Below are 20,188 nucleotides of genomic sequence, written 5' to 3'. Positions count from 1 at the left end.
TTCAATTGTAGTTTCAACATGTTATGGGATCGATCCAGTTTAGTTGTTCAGCTTGGCGGAGATCTAAAACATAGGGGAAGGTATAATCTTGGGTAAAAACCATCATTAACTTTAAGATATATATTTGTGCATGAATTATCTTAGATTTAGGTTGTTGTAACTAATGTGTTGAAGTTTCAGCTCAAGTGAGTTCATGAAGTAGATGAGTTCACAAGGATATAATTGAACTATCTAATAAAATTCACATATCTAGTTTACCAAAATTAAAATTTTATACGTTTGTATAAAAAAATGCTAAATTCAAGGGGTCTTTACACATTTTACCTTAAAAAAAGGAAAAAATACAAGTCTCGAGCACGGGAATCAATGGGTCAGATTTGAGAAGGATTTTTAAAATTTCAAATCCAAATCCAACCCCAGCCAAAGTAATTATTTCTGCGATGAAGCATGTCAAGTATTTGACAAGCTTGGGCCCTCATCCAGTCGGTTCGGACGCTCTAGATATTGCAATACAGGTTCTCTGCTTTTTAGTTGTTCATGTTTGTAGTTTTTTCATGCTGTTATTTTTGTGAGAGAAGATGTTTTTTCCATTCATGTATATTCTGGTTCTGGCTTATCATATGAGTGCATGTAAAAAGTATTGCTTTTCATGGTTATTCATAGCTTGAAGAAATTAGTCAGCAATTTCTAGTCCTATCATTCAATAAAATGCCGTCATTTTCATGCACTTGTTGCGCATGTACAAAGATCTTTATCTTTTTTCCTATGATATTCCGTTTAAAGTTAGATCTTCCTTTTATCAAGTGATCACCAATTTTTCTTTGAGGAAGTTTTCTTTTAACATTCTTCTACCATAGTATGTGTTTGCAGCATCAGAACAGATCAAGAAGACAGCTCATTGGGAGGTTGATGTTCAAGTGGAGCTCTTCCATGCAACTATTGGTGCAAACCGTCTTGTCAGTGGGCTTTTCAAGGGGAAAACACTATTGTACTTTGATCTGAAGCATGTAGTCCTGAAAATTGTCCCCATGTATCTTCCACAAGCCGAGGAAAATATGATTCTGGTCTCTTCTCATATCGACACAGTTTTCTCTACGTATGCTTCTAATCTCTTTGTGCTGTTCTATACATTTTTTCTATTAAGCTACGACACCTGCCATCCACGTAAGTGAAAGGAAAATGATAGCCTCTCTATGGTGGTAAAATGTGGAAACAATATTGAGTTAGATGATCCATACTCTAGGTAGTGCTTCATGAGATATTCTATTGGTTTCTGGAACTTTTGGTTTATCAAAGTTTGTGCATGTCCGTGTGTTTGAATAGCTCATTCATTAGCAAAAATTACAGTGCGATCTTAGCTCTTCCATTTCTACCTCATTTATTTTTGGAAATTAAATAACTACCTAGAGTTTTGCATCGCATTTTCTAGTCTTTTGCACTTCACACCAGCAGTGCATCCATCAGAAGTTCTATGTGGCATGATACAACTAGCATGATTCAAGTAGTATAAATTAAGCTACGTTTAGTTGTGCTTAATTTGTTTTTCTTTCTCTCTCTCACCGAAGGGGCTGGAGACTGCAGTTCATGTGTGGCTGTGATGGTGGAGCTTGCCCGGGAGTGTCTCAGTGGGCTCATGGATTCAAGAGTGGTGTAATTTTTTCTCTTCAACACTGGAGAGGAAGAGGGTCTTAATGGTGCCCACAGCTTCATAAGGCAGGTTAATAGTTTCCTAAACTAATCAATTTATCAATCAGTCTATTTAAAGACTCTAAATTGGTCCTCAAATCACAAAAGTCACTTTGTTGATACGGAACTCTTCCGACACGATTAAGGATGCATTCCTTTTTCTTCAAAAAGAGAAGCAAGGACTACCTCAAGAAGCTAATTCATTATAGGAAATGGTTATTTATTTGTTGGACTTTTCATGATTTCATTTTTAACTTTTTTTTAATCTCATCACTGTTAATTTATTGTTTAGCTGCTTTGTGAGTAAATCTCGGCATACTCTCTCTCTCTCTCTCACCCAATACTGCAATTGTCTCTAATCTAGTGCATTAAATACTAATACTGCTAAAAGATCCATTAAAACTTTTTGTTGATGATTGTTACCATATAAATCTAGTCTGTACAGCATTACCTCCTATATACATTACATGATTCATGTACATTGTTGCAGCATCCATGGAGAGATACAATTCGTTTTGCAATCGATTTGGAGGCTACGGGAATTGGAGGCAGGTTCAGTAGTCAACTTCTTACTGTTCTTACCCCCACCCTTCCTCTTTAAACTTGTACTGTAACATGCGAGATCGCAAGTCCCATATCGCCCTATTTGTTCTCTTATACTCTGAACATATCTGTTTTCCTGCAACTGTTATTTAGTTTGATTTCTGTCAGGATGTTTACTCGATTAAAATTTTTGTACACAGGGTGGTTCTGCCCCATGGGCCCTTGAGAATTTTGCTGCAGTATCAAAGTATCCTTCTGCCCAGATCTTTGCACAGGTTAACACTATGTTTTAGTGACGTATTTTGGATAGATTTCTTCATGATCCCTTCTTTATTTAGACACGATGCATATGCCATCTCATGTTTATAAATTTCTTCAATGGTCTCCTGCAATTTCGCTCCTTACATGCCATCCATATTAGTAAAAACATAATTGGAACTTGGATGAAATGTATTCAAGTTGGTGAATTTTTTTATTGTTGGAGCAAAAATAATTGAACCTAAAAAGATGTCATCTATTGATTCAGTATAAGGACCTATTTGATATATGTATAATTGCTCCGTAGTTTAACCAATTTTCTCTTGAAATTGAAACCCGATTTCATTGTGCAAAATTGCAAATGAATCAGTACCACTTAAAATGGATTTCTAAAGATCTATCTATTGCTTGATTTCTAAGCTTGTCAAATTAATACCTTTTTTGTGCAGTTCTGGAGCAATAAAATCTGCCACAGATTTCCAAATATATCAAGAAGTTGCTGGCCTTCCTGGGCTTGATTTTGCTTATATAGATGCTAGTGCTGTTTACCATACAAATGTTAGTGTTGGCATTTATATAAAATCACTTGTTCTTATGTAATGTAACTTTTGTTTGGAAATGGTTTAAGTATTTTAGAACCGGAATAGCACTGGTACTACTGACAGGCTAAGATGTCGAAAATCTCCATAGACAGTAATCTATAGGTTTTGATTATTGAGGGGGCAAAGTGAAACTGGCGAAGTTTTCAGGAGGGGTTTTTACAATTTAACCTTGATAATATGGTATATATTTTTCAAAATGGAATATAGTCCTACCGCTACAAGACATGATTTATGAAAATATTCATATGTTTCTAACGACTGGTGTTCGAAGTGTAACAAAATGAATACATTTCGAAATCAGTTCATTATGGTTGGTTGTTAAGGTTGGTCTTTATTATATTTCCTCGTTGAGATTATCTTCAAATCCTTGCTACTTGATAAATTTTCTTGTGGTTTTCCCTTTTCACAATGGAACTGCCTGTCAATAGCTGGATTCTTATGTTATCACTCGGGTAGGTCTTAGGACTTGTAGTGAACTAATGAGAATGCCAATTGCTCACCATTGTATATGTTGGAGCTCAGAGACAGATAACTGGTGTATGTTTGCTTAGATTTGATCTCACACCCGATTTGGCATATAAAAAACGGTCTGATATGTTCTTCTATATTAAGATAAACTAGTAAATGTTCATGAAAGCCTAGGGAACACAAGAGAGCCATTTGCCAACGATCAAAATATCCATTTGATGCAATAAATGACAATTATTTGTAAAGGATTCCTTATCCTACCCAAATAATCGACGCTTTCTTGCTAAATTTCATTCTACAGTTATATGTTAAGTAACTAGTTTTGACAATGAAACTTCTTGCAGAATGACAAGCTAAAGCTTTTGAAACCTGGATCACTTCAACATCTTGGGGAAAATATACTTGCTTTTCTGCTTCGTACTGCTATGTCTTCAAAGCTTCAAAAGGATATGGAACCTAGAGGAAGAAGAAGGAACTGATCACAATCAGGCTATCTATTTTGATGTTCTGGTATTTTATATGTTGTTCTTCAATTGGTTTTGCATCTATTCTTTTACATGGATGTTATTTTAGACTCTGTATTTGTATGCCTTTTCTACAGCTTTGAATGCTGATTTTTCTTCTCTGTATTATTATATTAATTGAGTCTCATGTTGGAACCAGAAGCCTTATATAGAACACACACAAAAAAAAAAAAAAAAAAAAAAAAAAATTCAGGATACAAGATATATTCCATAAATATGAAGACTTATACCTGATTGTACTAAAGCAAGACTATAAGTTGAAGCAGCAGAAAAGTCCAATCATTCAATTAGATTTTGCAACTGGCACCAATATTATGCGATTGCTAAAAATTAAAAAAGAGAAAATAAAGGTTATATCACTATTTTTTTTTTTTTCCAAACCATCTGAGTGGACTTAAAATTAATGACCAACAAAACGGCTAGGCTATCCCTATATTATGCTGCATAAAACTTTATGGTTACCGAAGTTGCATTATTTCCATATACCTTACTGTAATGTTGCGTAAGTTATTTCTCCATATTATCTATTGGCAACCATGTTTTTAAACTCTAGCATATGTACTTTAGCTCCCAGTTATTTCTTTGCATTTGTTTTGATTTCTTTTATTCTCTGTTGCATAATCGTTGGAACATGACTTCACATCCTACATAAGATAACCTGAACTTGCAGGCAATGGATCAGTGCCTGCAATAACGTTACTGTCTCTAATTATTATTTGCTAATTTTGCAGGGTATGTACATGGTTGTATATTCTCAACAGCTTGCAACCATGCTTCACAACTCTGATATTTCAGGGATTACTATTATGGACTACATCACTGCTAATGGGTGGTTATCCTAGTGCTGTATCTTTTGGGTTATCATGTTTGAGCATCATGCTGATGTGGATATTTTCCATGAGCTTATCTGTTCTAGTAGCCTTTGTGTTACCCCTTATATGTTCCTTCCCTACGTCATTTATTGGAAACCCATTACTAGTTGGTGGATTATTTGGCGCACTGGCTTTACTTGGGGCATTAGTTGGTCAACATATTGGTTTTCATCTTCTAAAGAAATACCTTCGACAGATGTTCTCCAAAAGGACGCGTAGGCTATCTTCCAAAACTATCACGTCCCGAGACCCGGCGGAAGCCCGCCCGGTGCGTGTCCAGACCCGCTATATGCCTACAACATATAAGGGGTCTATAACAGTATGATAAATAAAACAAGAGTATGAACAACTAATGTAATATCATAGCATAAATACAACTAGTTTCTAATGACAAGTGGAAATATAAAAGAGCTAAACAACTATCATAAATCATGAAGTAAATACATCACAAGATCCACAAAGATAAAACTAAATACAAAAATCGTGGTCTCTATACATCGGGTACAAAATATCTCTCTCCAACTAAAACAAAAGAAGAGATGACCACCTAATGATAATACTCCAAGCTATCTAGCTAGAGGCGACTCCTTTACCGCAATTCCTAGCCTCTCCCGACGTAGATGGCTCTGTAAATAAAAACAACAACATAATGGGAATGAGAACTATTCGTCAATAGTTCTAAGTGGGTAAGCCGCGCGACCTCAGCGAAATACACCACTAGGTTATAGAGGCAAAGAGTAGTATAATGAAACTGAAATAGACAACATGTATAATAAACAAGTACTATATTGCTAAGCCACTATGCCTCTAATAGCATGATGTTCAACATGTGATACTGCTATTCTATCATGAATGAGTATGTCCAAAGAGTTCACAAATATGCACTAAGCATGTCCAATAAGTCCAACTACTATACACTACCTAGGAGTGATTGTCACATATATGTTTAAATGTCGTTTTCCAATTCCAATTAGGGACCTACACAAGTGTTGTAATGAAGTGAATTCTCAAAATCCGAGAGTTAGACTTCGTTTAGAATCAGCTAATTGTCGAGCTGGTATGCTTCGGAAAGTCCGAATGCGATAAAAATGCAAAAAGTGCATTGTTGAAGGTCTCGTGAAAGTTTTGAGGAGCCCAAGGATCTATTTAGATTGTATCTAACACCTAGAGGGGGGTGAATAGGTGTAATAGCCAAAAACCACAAATCTCAATGCGATAAAAATAAATGCGGAAAATAAAAATCACACCGAGATTTACGTGGGAAAACTCCAACTTGGAGAAAAACCCACGGGACCAACACGCGAAAAAATAATTCACTAAGAGAAAAGATTACAAGGTGATTACCGACTCCACGGACTCGACCTCTCTTAACCTCCTATGAATCTCGCGCAATCCTCCGGGTTGTCCACGCCCTCACGTTCGAATCCACGAACGCCACGTTCCGAATCCACGAAACGCCTCCACTCCGAATCCACGAAGCTCACGATCCGAATCCACGAACCGCCGTCAATCACGCCGAATCCACGACGCCGTCATGAAGAACATCATGTGTATGGTGATCCTTCGCTTAGAGTATCGATGAAAACCAGGGAAGAAAACTCCAAGCGAAGCGAAGATCAAATCGACATATAGATATGAAATTCCAATATCTCGATTTGACCTAAAAGAGGCTAATATGTAGAAAATAGGTTTTACATGAAATCCGAGCCTCTAGGGTTTCTCAAACATGTATTTTCGTGATGCTTTTTTAGTTAGAGAACCCCAATAGCTTATTTATAGACTTTAGAATCAAATGGAGTCGAATTAGAAAGTTTTTTTCGAAATTTGCATTGTGTACTGGTACACGTGAGGCTGTCACTGGTACACGATGACGGAACAGAAAATCTTACATTGTGTACCGGTACATGTTGAAAGTGTTACCAATTGCAAACTGTGTACGGGTACAACCATCAACGTGTTACCAGTTACAAACTGTGTACGGGTACAACCATCAACATATACCGGTACACAATGTAAGATTTTCTGTTCCGTCATCGTGTACCGGTGACAGCCTCACGTGTACCGGTACACAACGCAAAATTCGGGAAAAGCTTTCTAATCCAACTCCGTTTGATTCTAAAGTCTATAAATAAGCTATTGGGGTTCTCTAACTGAAAAAGCATCACGAAAATACATGTTTGAGAAACCCTAGAGGCTCGGATTTCATGTAAAACCTATTTTCTACATATTAGCCTCTTTTAGGTCAAATCGAGATATTGGAATTTCATATCTATATGTCGATTTGATCTTCGCTTCGCTTGGAGTNAAATACATGTTTGAGAAACCCTAGAGGCTCGGATTTCATGTAAAACCTATTTTCTACATATTAGCCTCTTTTAGGTCAAATCGGGATATTGGAATTTCATATCTATATGTCGATTTGATCTTCGCTTCGCTTGGAGTTTTCTTCCCTGGTTTTCATCGATACTCTAAGCGAAGGATCACCATACACATGATGTTCTTCATGACGGCGTCGTGGATTCGGCGTGATTGACGGCGGTTCGTGGATTCGGATCGTGAGCTTTGTGGATTTGGAGTGGAGTCGTTTCGTGGATTCGAACGTGAGGGCGTGGACAACCCGGAGGATTGCGCGAGATTCATAGGAGGTTAAGAGAGGTCGAGTCCGTGGAGTCGGTAATCACTTTGTAATCTTTTCTCTTAGTGAATTATTTTTTCGTGTGTTGGTCCCGTGGGTTTTTTACTCCAAGTTGGAGTTTTTCCACGTAAATCTCGGTGTGATTTTTATTTTTCGCATTTATTTTTATCGCATTGAGATTTGTGGTTTTTGGCTATTACACCTATTCACCCCCCTCTAGGTGTTAGATACAATCTAGATAGATCCTTGGGCTCCTCTAAACTTTCAATTGGTATCAGAGCGAGATCTAGATAAATTGTTATCTAATGGCCGAAGGTGGTAACATCAATCGACCACCGCTCTTTGACGGCACGAATTATGCCTATTGGAAAGTTCGCATGAGAGCTTTTCTAATCGCAATCGATGAGCGGGTATGGAAAACTATTGAATTCGGATGGAAACATCCTACCGAAGTTGTCGATGGTGCTACCGTCTCTAAACCGTGGAACAAGTGGACAAAAGATGAAAACGAGTCATCTTCGTTTAACGGTAAAGGAATTAATGCTTTATTCAATGCTTTATCGCAAACGGAGTTTACTCGTGTTTTGGCGTTTGAAACCGCCAAGAAAATTTGGGATACTCTACAAGTTATGCATGAAGGAACAAGCTTAATAAAGGTTCAAAAATTACAAATGCTAACAAGCAAATTTGACTCGATTTTTATGGAAGAAAACAAGACCTTTATCGAGTACTACACGCGTCTATAAGACGTAGTCAATACATGCGCTAACTTGGGAGAGAAAATCCCGGATTCAAAGGTTGTTAGAAAGATTCTTCGAACTCTTCCGGAACGCTTTCGGGCAAAGGTTGCCGCGATCGAAACCGTTAAGCATCCGAACGAGATGAAAGTCGAAGAGTTAGTAGGTGCTTTGCAAACGTATGAGATGACTTTCCTACTAACCAATCTTCTTCCAAGTCTTCTTCTAAAAGTACAGGATTTGCACTCAAATCGACAAAGAGAGAAGATGACGACTCGGATTCCGACGAAAAGATCTCAATTGCGGACTTTGAACATCAACTTGCACTCCTCACGAAGAAGTTCCGACGGAATTTCCGAAAGAAGAACAATTCGGACAAGACTTCATCTTCGAAGCATAAATCTTTTTCTAAACAATCTTCAAGTTCTAAATCTAAGGATAAAAAACTTGCAAAGTCTTCGAAAGAAAAAGATGAATTTGAAGGCGAAATTCTATGTTACAAATGCAAAGGCTACGGCCATATTGCAACGGATTGTCCTTCAAAGAAGACTTATAAGCAAAAGGCTTTGCAAGCTAAGACTTGGGATGATTCTACTTCGAGTGAATCATCTTCAAGTGACGAAGAAAAGGATGATCATATTGCTTTACTTGCTAATAATTCTTTGCCTTCGTCTAATGTTATGTGCTTATCCTCAATTGTTTCTAATTCTAGTATTTCTCCTTCCGTGCAAAGTACTTCGAGCGATATCGGTGAAAGCGAAGAGGAATCAAACAACGAGGATATAGCGGAAGCATACAACCAACTTCTTATTGATTCGAAAAAGATGACCAAGCTCAATAAGAAGTTGAGGCGTCAGTAATTGGACATTGAAGAGGAAAACAAAAATTTGAAGACAATGAACAGTGCTCTTGAGGAGGAAAAGGAATCGATTTCTAAGAATAACTTAATCCTCCAAGAGAAGCTTGATGAAGCGGAATCAACGATCAAATCTTATAAAGACAAGATTGGATTTTTGGAGCAACAATTCGAGGAATCGCACACTTCCAACAAGTCATTGACCAATCAAGTTCGTCAACTTCAATCCGACATACAAAAATTCTCTTCCGGTTCAAAGAAATTAGATCATATGCTTGGATTAGTTCAAACGAGCAAGTTGGGCATCGGATATGAAAGAACATGTGTTGAGAAGGTTTCAAAATCAACTTCTAAAGTCTCAACAACTTTGAAAGAGAAGGTGTGTCATAAATGTGGCATCAAAGGACACATCAAAAAGAGTTGCCCAAACAAGACAAAGAAGAATCGATCGGCAACTGCGAAACATCAAGCGGAATCATCTACTACTCGGCTTCTCCCACGAAATTCAAAGCAAAATCAATTAAGTCGAGCACCTCGAGGTAACCGATTTTCTCACACGCAACGTCAAGTTCAACCGAACCTACATGCAAACCGGACTTCAAAGTCTCATCAACAAGTTCAATCGAAGTCACCTACAATGAAACGACCAAAGGTGGATAAAAAATCAAAGCAAACGGCACCTAACGTCGACAAGCCGAGACAACCAACGATCCAACAAGTGTGGATCCGGAAAGGTGATATCTTTTCTTGTTCTTCATTTTAGTTTGTTTTGATTGATTATGTAATGCTTTGTTTGGTGCTTATTGCATATTTTTTATTCATTGCATTACATGATGATTTTCGAGTGTGAAATTTGTTTTTAAAATTGTTTTTGAGGAAAGGTGTTTGGGAATTTAAAATTTTTCTTTGAGGAAGGAGATGATTGAAAATCTTTATTTTGGGGAGATATGAATTTTTCAAAGTGCCTTAACTAGAATTCATCTTGAATTAAATTCATATTAATTATCGGTTTTACTCCACTGTTTATTATTTTGACGATAATTGATTATATGAATTCTTAATTCTTAATACATATATTCAACAAAATTTTGAAATCATTTTGATCTTTTGGTGATTAATTCATCTTGGTTGTGTGTGTTGGATATGATGGATGGATATTCTCTAATCGACTAAATTTTTGTCAAAATTACTTTCAACTGCGAGATTGTCTAATTTAGGGGGAATTTGAAGTTATTTAAAAAAAGAAAAATGATACTCCTATATTTAAAAGATGTAGAAAGAGTTACATCCTAAAAGGAGTGAGAAAACTACCACCACATGTAGGAAAGAGCTACCACCCCGATCGTCCGGTAAGTGTGTGAAGCTACCACATGAAATTTAATTGAAAAGCCGAAAAGGTTGAAAAAATAAATATTTTAGAATTTTCGGAGTTATAAGGTGATAGGATGAAAAGATGATCAAAGAGCTACCCCCGGTGCCATATTAGTTAAATCTCTATTTTGAACGAATTGCGACAAATTGGTGTCAATTTTGCCGAATTTCTATAAGTCATTTTTCATTAACCGTTTTATCTTGATGATTTTAAATCATTGAGTTATTTTTTATAACAAAATTTTGATGTTTTGATGTATTTTGAAATCTTATAATATGTTATCTTCATCATAATAATTTTTGGAGTACAATCCTTAATTTTTATGAAATTAATTTAATTTTGAAGGATTTTTGAAAATTTTTTTGAATTCTGAGAACTGTTAATCGGTTTATTCATTTGTTTCTCTCCTAAATCCAAAATCAAATCGCTCTTTTTCTCTCTCTAAAAATTCCTATATGTTTTCTAGTATATTTTTCAGTGTGTTTTCTCTCTATATGCTCTGTTTTAGCAATTTTTGACAAAAATGGGGGAGAACATAGATGTACAAGTATTGATCAAAAGAGGGGAAGAAAATTGAAGAACAAAGGGGGAGAAGAGGAGAAGAAAAGAACTTCGAGGACATTAACATTGAAAGTATAAGAATGACTAATATTTTGTTTTTCTAATTCGTTTTGGATAATTTGTTTTGCAGGAAATCAAGACTTCAAGACTCCTAGTTGCGTCTAAGTCATAGAGTCTCTAAGTCATAGAGTCTGTTTTAGGAGTTTTGATGTACTTTTGCCTTTCATATTGTATTTGGATCACATGGGAGTGGTTCAATATTTTGGTGATGACAATTGAACTTCGTTTTTTTTTAAGATGTAATTTTTGAGTAGTTGTGAGTTTTGTCACGAAATTGCCAAAGGAGGAGATTGTTAAGTCTTGTGTGTTGGCAAGTTTCGTGAATTGAGTCGGAGTCTTGAAGGATCGGTGCGTATTGTCGAAGATCGAAGAAATCAGAAAATAACTCACAACGTGAATCACGATGCTCAGGTAAAGTTTTAATTCACGTTATGGTGATTCATACTTAATTATAGGCATTAGAATCATATAATCAAAGTTTAGTGGATTAGAAAGTGTATTGGAACTTTGCGAAACCCGAAACGTGAAAAAAATTTGAAACTATACTATGTACGGGTTGTCACGCCCCGGGACCCAGCGGAAGCCCGCCCGGCGCGTGCCCAGACCCGCCATATGTCTTCAACATATAAGGCGTCTGAAAACAACAATAATAAAAGCAATAATAAAAGACATCTAGGAGTATCAGAGCATAATAAATGTCTAAATGCTACAACAAAGGATGAGGAAAAGCTGTAAATCCACTAAATAAGGCATAAAGTAAATACAATAGGAAATCCCAAATACAAGTGCTAAGAGTAGATACATAGGTGGTCTCTATACAGGGTACAAAACTCTCACTCTCTCAACTACAAAAGAAAGAGTAAACCACCTAGGCAAGTAAGCTCCTCGCTAGCTAGCTACGCGATCCCCTTGCCGCGATCCCGTGCCTCCGCCGGTGCCGAAGGCTCTGAAAAGAAAACCATAAAACGAGGGCATGAGAACTATTAAAAATAGTTCCCAGTGGGCAATTACTGACTTCAGTGCATGCACCACAAGGCCCAAAGCTACAAAAGATGTCAGTGACAATAAAAGTAGAAAGGCGACAGGTAAGTAAATATATAACCTACTACGACATGATATCTCTACTTAGCATGAATAGCATAAGTATGAAAGCAACTATGCATAAAGTAAATGTCTCAAACTATCATGATGTTCACAATGTGAAATAGTGAAGTTCCGTTGTTTACTATTTTAATCAATGTCCAAGTAGTACACTAAGTCATCATCTGTCCACATGTCATAATGGATATATATATATAGCCCAATCTGAAGAGACCCACCCGAAGGCTGTCTATGGCCCTGAGACCTACCCGTAGGCTGTCTGGCCGGTGCCGAGCCTAATGGCCCCGTGGTAGTCATCATCCCCACCCTAGGGATGAGCCTGTCCCACGGCAATCCACTTCGGCGCCCAATCCCGCACGGCGAATATGTATCGCGATGGCTATCTCCGGAGTGCCGGCTTGTAGGGAGCGACCCTCACAAGCATGTGCGAATGAGCACAATGGCAAGTAGTCAAACGATCTGTCGCAAGTACCAAGTCCTCATGTCTAATAACATGGAATGTATCAAGTGTCCCAAAGGCCTAACTCTATGTCATCATGTCTCTAACACGGAATAGATATAGCAGATGTACAAAGGCCTATCAATATATCTCTATGTTGCAGTTCCATAGTTCACTAGTTTCGAGTGCCCCTTTATGACACTCTTGTTTTCTATGTCAAAACATGGCAACTATGTTCCAAAGCACATATTCCAAGTCATAATCCTCATAAGAGATGTATTTTCCACTTGTAAAATAAACACTTTTCCCATATGCATGCATTCTACTCATATAGCTCTACTATATAGCGAAATTTTCATAATACACGAGGCATGCATTTTAAGTGCTCTAAAATTCATATAAATCCCATTTAGCATAGAAATGAACTTAAAAATATTTTACAATAAGTAGAAAGAGCATAGGGGTCATTTCGCCCCATTTCCCCGAAGCCAAACCCACCGATGACAACGAAACTCCTCGTACGCTCCAACGAGGGTGTCCTCTAGTCTCCTAATACCCTAGAGGTAGAGAAACATGCATCACACGAACGAAACGAACCATCAATAGCTCAATCATTAAGCTAATCAAGTATAGGTGAGAAGAACTCACCTCTAGTGCAAAAAATCTCCTCTAAAGCTCCAAAATGAAGCTAGGGCTCATCCAATCCAACCTAATGGAAGCCCCTAATCCAATCAATCTAGCTTCAAAAGCCCTAAATTCAAAATGCCCAAAATAAACCCTAATATCACAATCTAGGGTTTCATCTCATGAAATCCAATGAAACTCAAATCTAGAGGAAGATAGTGTAATGCTTACCTCTTAGAAGCTTCAAATCAAGCTCTAAATCCTTTAAATCCCAAGATCTATCCTCCACTTAGCTCCAAATCCAAGCTTCTAGCTCCATCAATGGTGGAGAAGCATAAAAGAGGAAAGAAAAGGGATTAATCCTTCAAAATCTAGGCTAGAGGGAGATTAAAACCAAAGAGAAGCAAAGAGAAGCTCTCCTTACCTTGCTCCCTGCAGTGGCAAGCTCAAAGAAGAGCCCTAGGGGCGTGGGTGCTGTTATAGTATTGCTACAATAGCAAAAACACCCCTGCAGAACAAACTGCACGAAATCTGCCTCCTTGTACCGGTACACGGGCTCTTGTACCGGTACAAGGCCGACGAAATTGCAAACCCGAGGCTCGGGTCGCGCGGTCTGCGGCTCTGTACCGGTACAAGCCCGATGGCTGTACCGGTACAACCATCAACCCTTGTACCGGTACAAGGCCAGTCTTGTTCCGGTACAAGCCCTGCTGCAGGCTACCCGAGAGCTGTCCAAAAATTTCGATTTTGGAATTTTGGTGCCAAGTCCCACTCCAACATCCTCGGGATGCGTGCCAGGGGTCGGGACACTATCAACGACCCTCCAAAAACTGTGGGAAAGCTCCAAACACAGATCAAACACTCGAATCTTGCGATTTGCTAAGATCCAGTGTATTACACGGGTACACATTGAAAGTGTTACCTGTTACAAACTGTGTACGGGTACAACCATCAACATGTTACCGGTTACAAACTGTGTACAGGTACAACCATCAACATGTACCGGTACACAATGTAAGATTTTCTGTTCCGTCATCGTATACCGGTGACAGCCTCACGTGTACCGGTACACAATGCAAATTTCGAAAAAAACTTTCTAATCTGACTCCGTTTCATTCTAAAGTTTATAAATAAGCTATTAGGGTTCTCTAACTGAAAAAGCATCACGAAAATACATATTTGAGAAACCCTAGAGGCTCGGATTTCATCTAAAACCTATTTTCTACATATTAGCCTCTTTTAGGCCAAATCGAGATATTGGAATTTCATATCTATATGTCGATTTGATCTTCGCTTCGCTTGGAGTTTTCTTCCCTGGTTTTCATCGATACTCTAAGCGAANCAAGCTCTAAATCCTTTAAATCCCAAGATCTATCCTCCACTTAGCTCCAAATCCAAGCTTCTAGCTCCATCAATGGTGGAGAAGCATAAAAGAGGAAAGAAAAGGGATTAATCCTTCAAAATCTAGGCTAGAGGGAGATTAAAACCAAAGAGAAGCAAAGAGAAGCTCTCCTTACCTTGCTCCCTGCAGTGGCAAGCTCAAAGAAGAGCCCTAGGGGCGTGGGTGCTGTTATAGTATTGCTACAATAGCAAAAACACCCCTGCAGAACAAACTGCACGAAATCTGCCTCCTTGTACCGGTACACGGGCTCTTGTACCGGTACAAGGCCGACGAAATTGCAAACCCGAGGCTCGGGTCGCGCGGTCTGCGGCTCTGTACCGGTACAAGCCCGATGGCTGTACCGGTACAACCATCAACCCTTGTACCGGTACAAGGCCAGTCTTGTTCCGGTACAAGCCCTGCTGCAGGCTACCCGAGAGCTGTCCAAAAATTCCGATTTTGGAATTTTGGTGCCAAGTCCCACTCCAACATCCTCGGGATGCGTGCCAGGGGTCGGGACACTATCAACGACCCTTCAAAAACTGTGGGAAAGCTCCAAACACAGATCAAACACTCGAATCTTGCGATTTGCTAAGATCCAGTGTATTACAAATTAGACTATAGCTTAAATTAGATTAAATTAGATTAAAATAAGTGTAATACCTTGCTTATATTGTTTACATATTTGAGAACCGTTGGTACAATTTCATGATCCTATTTTTTTGCTCTATTTCTTCTATCCTCCATCTTAACCATTATTTTTTGCCGGATAGTATCGAGCATATCAATCAATGGTCTATGCCTATCATTAGATATCCACGCGTTGAATGATTCAGAAATATTGTTAGTCAAGTAATCACACTTAGCAATCGTTCCGAATTTACTTCGACTCCACAAATAACTATGGTTTTGCCGCAAGTATTCAATAGCCATTGGATTTGCTTCATACACCTTAGCGATGCTAGTTTCGTAAACATTAGGTATATATGCTTTCGCTGCGGCCCACAGATTGTCTCTATAGCAGTCCCCACGAAATTTTTTTTTGAAGTTGTCATAAAGATGGCGCATGCATTCTCTATGTTCAACTCTTGGATACACAACTTGAACGGCCTCATCTAAGCCTTTTTGTCTATCCGAGGAGAATACTAGGCCTTCGGATTCTCCTATTGCTGTCTTCAACCCATGAAGAAACCATTCCCAACTATTCGAGTTCTTCGACTCCACAACACCAAAAGCTATTGGAAAAATTGATTTATTTCCGTCAATACTTGTGGCCGATATCAAAACTCCTCTATGCTTTCCTTTGAGATGACATCCATCTAATGCAATATAAGGTCTACATCCATTGAGGAATCCTTGTATGCATGGACCAAATGCAAGAAAAACTCGCTGAAAATAATGCTCTTCATTAATCACTTGCAGCTTTACTTCCACGTGGCTGCCGGGATTTCTTCTAACAATTTCCTCTTTAAAATTATAGATTCTTTGATACGAATACTCCCAATGCCCATGAATCTTAGACAATGCCATTTCTTTTCCCCTAAATATCTTGGAATAGGTCAAGTCCACATGATATTTTTGTTGCAGTCTCTTCCGCAATTCAGTTGTAGATAAATCTCCTTCCAACCGTAGCCACTCAATAACCCTATTGCACACCCACGATTGTGTTGCCACTTTGTTCCGACACCTATTGGCCGACGTGCATGTGTGCTCTCCTTGTAAAGTCTTTATCTATCACATAAATGTTAGTTAAACATATCAGCAACTTTCATTTATAAATGAATGATACTAAAAGTACATTAAAAAAATGAAAAGTGAAAATAGGATAATGTTGGTATTACCTGAAAAACTAAAGAATCTTGAAGTCTAGATGAATGGATTCGCCACTTGCAATTAGATTTTGCGTACGTTGCAGTTACCCTCAAAAGATCACTTTTTTGTAGGTTATACTCAAACTCATTTAGTAGGGCAAAATGCGTCAATGCATCTCTAAATGAAGCTACATTTGGATATTTTGCTCCTACTTCCGTAATAGGGTTATTCACATCATATGAAAATGCTTCAACATGATCCATATTATCCTCTAAATCAGAATCATCAGTTTTAAGAGAACGAAAGCTATCTTCACTTAACATTGCATCTGATTCATCAACTGGTTCTTTAGCAACTTGACCAACATCTTCACCAAATGCTTCACCAATATTTTCACCTATATCTTCATCAACTGCTTCTTCGGCGACTTGACCAACATTTTCACCAATTGCTCCACCAATATCTTCACCAACACCTTCACCAGCACCTTCACCAGTACCTTCACCAACACCTTCATCAACACCTTCACCAACACCTTCATCAACACCTTCACCAACACCTTCACCAATACCCACAATGTTATCATCAATCATATCAATATTGCCCTCTTGTGTTAGAGTTTTTTCACCATTATAGTTTAATGAAATGCCTTGCGACTGAATAGTTATAAAATTTCTGCTTCTTTCATGTCATTGTATATAGAAAATATAGCCATCAACTCCTGCTCAGAGATTGCTTGAATGAATTTCTTCATATCTTGGATCAGTAAAAATAAAAAAAAAAACAAAGATGTCACCGTCAAACTAGTATCTATCCCTCCTCGTACCAAAAAGGTTTCACTTCAAGTTAATACGACCCATAAAATTTTGTCATTTTTGACGTACACCTGACTCTATAACACTACCATTCTTCGTAAGCAACTACTATTTGGAACTATCAATGTTAGAATGACTTAAAACAGCTCTACATGCTAGTGATACCCTAACACCACAATGCCTCTTGTAACCATATACCATATATCGTTCTTTACAATTCAGTNACTAGGTTTTATACTCGTATGCTCTATGAAAATATGACAATAATTATATAGATCTAACTTGGATAATTCAACCCTACTTCTTAAGACCAAGATTATTTTAAAAAATTAACCTAAAATACTAGGGTTTTTTTTTTCAAAACTAACAATCAAATAAATCAAGTTTTTGATTTATAGTATGTAGTGCACTAACCTTGCTCTAGTAATGGAAAAAACTAACAATCAGAGGAGCAATACACCTCGTTGATGAATATGATGGAAAAAACCCTAGTAATGGTAGATCTGAAGCTAGAGGAAGAGGAATAGGAAGAGGAAGAGGAAGACGAGCAATAAACCTCGTTGATCTGAACCTCGTTGTTGCGCGAGAAAGACGAGCACTAAACCTCCTCGATCACGGGCGCTCTCCTTGCATCATGGTCGCTCTCCTCGCGCTCTCGAGCGGAACACCTGAGGACTCTCCTTACGGTTTTGTTCCACTCAACTAGGGTTAAGGGCCCACCATAGTAGTTAGGTAAGTTAATAGGATATAACATAAGAGGGGCAAACTAGTCAATTCACACTATTAACTAATCATGGTTAAGTAGTTTAACTGTGGTTAAATAAATTTCTCTAACAGACTCTAACAGCAGGGACATATCTGCATAACATTGCACTTTTGCAGGGAGAACTTATGGAGTTTCCAATTTGCAGGGATATTTCTGCAATTCACTATGTTTGCAGGGACCTGTATGCAAATAACCCTTAATTATATACTAGTTAAGGAACCGTGCTACACAACGGTTTTTTTTTTTCATATTTTACAAATAATTAATAAATAATAAAATATTTTTATTTATAAAGTAAATAATAATATATTTTGCTCTATTAAATAAAAGAATTTTACAGTCATTTTCTATCACAAAGTAATGCGTGTTTACTATATATTTTTGATAGGCCAAACCAAAATTCCCTTGGTTACTGAATGTTGGATTTTTGTAATTTAAAACTTGTTAGGCCTCTTGGGCAGCACAATGTTTAATGGGCCTTACCTGGGACCCAAACTAAAGTTTTCATGTGTAAGGTTTAGTCCCACATTGAAAACTAAAAGGGTGTGGGTGGTATTTATATATTCCTTTATTCTCAAGCTAGTTGTTTAGGAGAAAATGAGAGTTATGCTCTCGTTTAAACACACGCACGGCACGAGCACGAGCACGACTCGAGCCGGGCCGGGCCGGGCCAGGCCGGCAGCGATGCGCGCGGTCCATACACCCGGTTTATTTTATTTTATTTTATTTTATTGGTTTTATCTTTATCCTAATCCGTATCCGTATCCGGTATAATATTAGCCTTATCTTGTTCTACACGAAATTGACACGTTGAAACAAGATTCTTGTCTTGGTTATATATATTGGAGGAGGTTGCACGAGTTCAATAAGAACCCGAGCATATCAAAACCCTACCTCGCCTTTTCCTACGTTCTCGCCATTGATCTTTTCCGCCGATTTTCGCTAAGTTTTCTTTGCTGGATCTGAAGCTTGTTGGGTTCGTCTTACGCCACCTTGAAATCATACCAACGGGGTCGAACGTGGTCGTTGTATCGCTGGAAGTAATTGCCAGGAAGCCTCGCATGTGGAGGGGCATTTCGCTTCTAGAACAGTGCTCTGCACGCCTCGATCCACAAGCCTTTTTTAATCATTTTCTTTACAATATTGTCACGCCCCGGGGCCAATTTTAATAGCCATTACCATTTTGAAATCTCAGAGTCGCGGAAGATGTGCCATTTTTTTTTTTTTTCAACCTGGCCCACGTGACGTACAGACCCGCCACAAATACAAAGTTCATCTGTTCACTCGGACAGAGTCTCCTTTGTATTTACACGGCGTACCAACGGATAGAACAGGATCACAACCACAACCTACATTTACCAATCAGCAACCAATTCATGATATGCATTTTTATACAGCTAACAATCCTTAAAGATGATGCATGCCTCTAAACACTCCTTAGACGCTGGATGATGCAATGCACAGTACAACAATCATCCTATTTAAAAGTGCTCCCCACACGGAAGCTTTTATTTTTAAAATCTAATTCATTCATACATGAAAATCATTCAAAAAATTTTTGAAAACTATTTCCCACACGGAAACTCTATTTTGAAAACCGACTACCTCGAGGGGTAGAAAACCACGATGCGTAAATCCATAAATACAAATCCGAGAACCACAAAGTATACAAACATTCCAAAACTGAAGATCCATAAACCAAATCCAAAATTTCACAAATCCACAAATTCAACCAGCTCNTATAGCCGGTGTTCATAACTGCCTTTATTTAATTAAAAAGGTCATCGAAAACCACAACACCTCAACCTCTTGAGCTTATCAACCCTTACTAAAGAAGTACCCAACTTCTGTCGTTATCCTCTTAGGCTTCCGGATCATAAGAGGAGCCTATCTGTTTTTCCGAATCTACTCCGGCAAGTTCAACACATAGGTTCTCAACTTGTATCTCTTACGTACGCGGTAGAAATACTGTTGAAGTTTTTTTTTAAAGCACCCCTGACGATATCTCTGTTAGACACCCGGCGTCATTTTCGTATATGTGGATTACAAATGCTTTGATCGTAGCGATTCCACATA

The 20,188-nt window shown here is 38.1% G+C and overlaps 2 protein-coding genes across 2 annotated transcripts; one reads left to right on the top strand and one right to left on the bottom strand.

Moving 5' to 3' along the window:
* On the top strand, window positions 367-9,079 carry LOC109715443 (endoplasmic reticulum metallopeptidase 1-like). Its single transcript, XM_020240434.1, is given in 14 exon segments — window positions 367-370; window positions 421-515; window positions 858-1,086; window positions 1,551-1,610; window positions 1,613-1,656; window positions 1,658-1,717; window positions 2,177-2,260; window positions 2,430-2,521; window positions 2,937-3,045; window positions 3,902-4,018; window positions 4,020-4,067; window positions 4,813-4,865; window positions 4,867-5,221; window positions 9,038-9,079. Coding segments are annotated over 14 exon segments (1,392 nt in total).
* Window positions 15,434-17,124, bottom strand: LOC109715442. Its single transcript, XM_020240433.1, has 2 exons — window positions 16,561-17,124; window positions 15,434-16,450 (listed from the first exon to the last, which is right to left on the bottom strand). The coding sequence occupies exons 1-2, from the start codon at window positions 17,122-17,124 to the stop codon at window positions 15,434-15,436; spliced, it is 1,581 nt and encodes a 526-aa protein (XP_020096022.1).

This window comes from Ananas comosus, linkage group 9 (assembly GCF_001540865.1).
Source record: "Ananas comosus cultivar F153 linkage group 9, ASM154086v1, whole genome shotgun sequence".
NCBI lineage: Eukaryota > Viridiplantae > Streptophyta > Magnoliopsida > Poales > Bromeliaceae > Ananas > Ananas comosus.
Note: the sequence above shows the minus strand (reverse complement) of the source record. Positions and strands in the feature narration are given on the sequence as shown.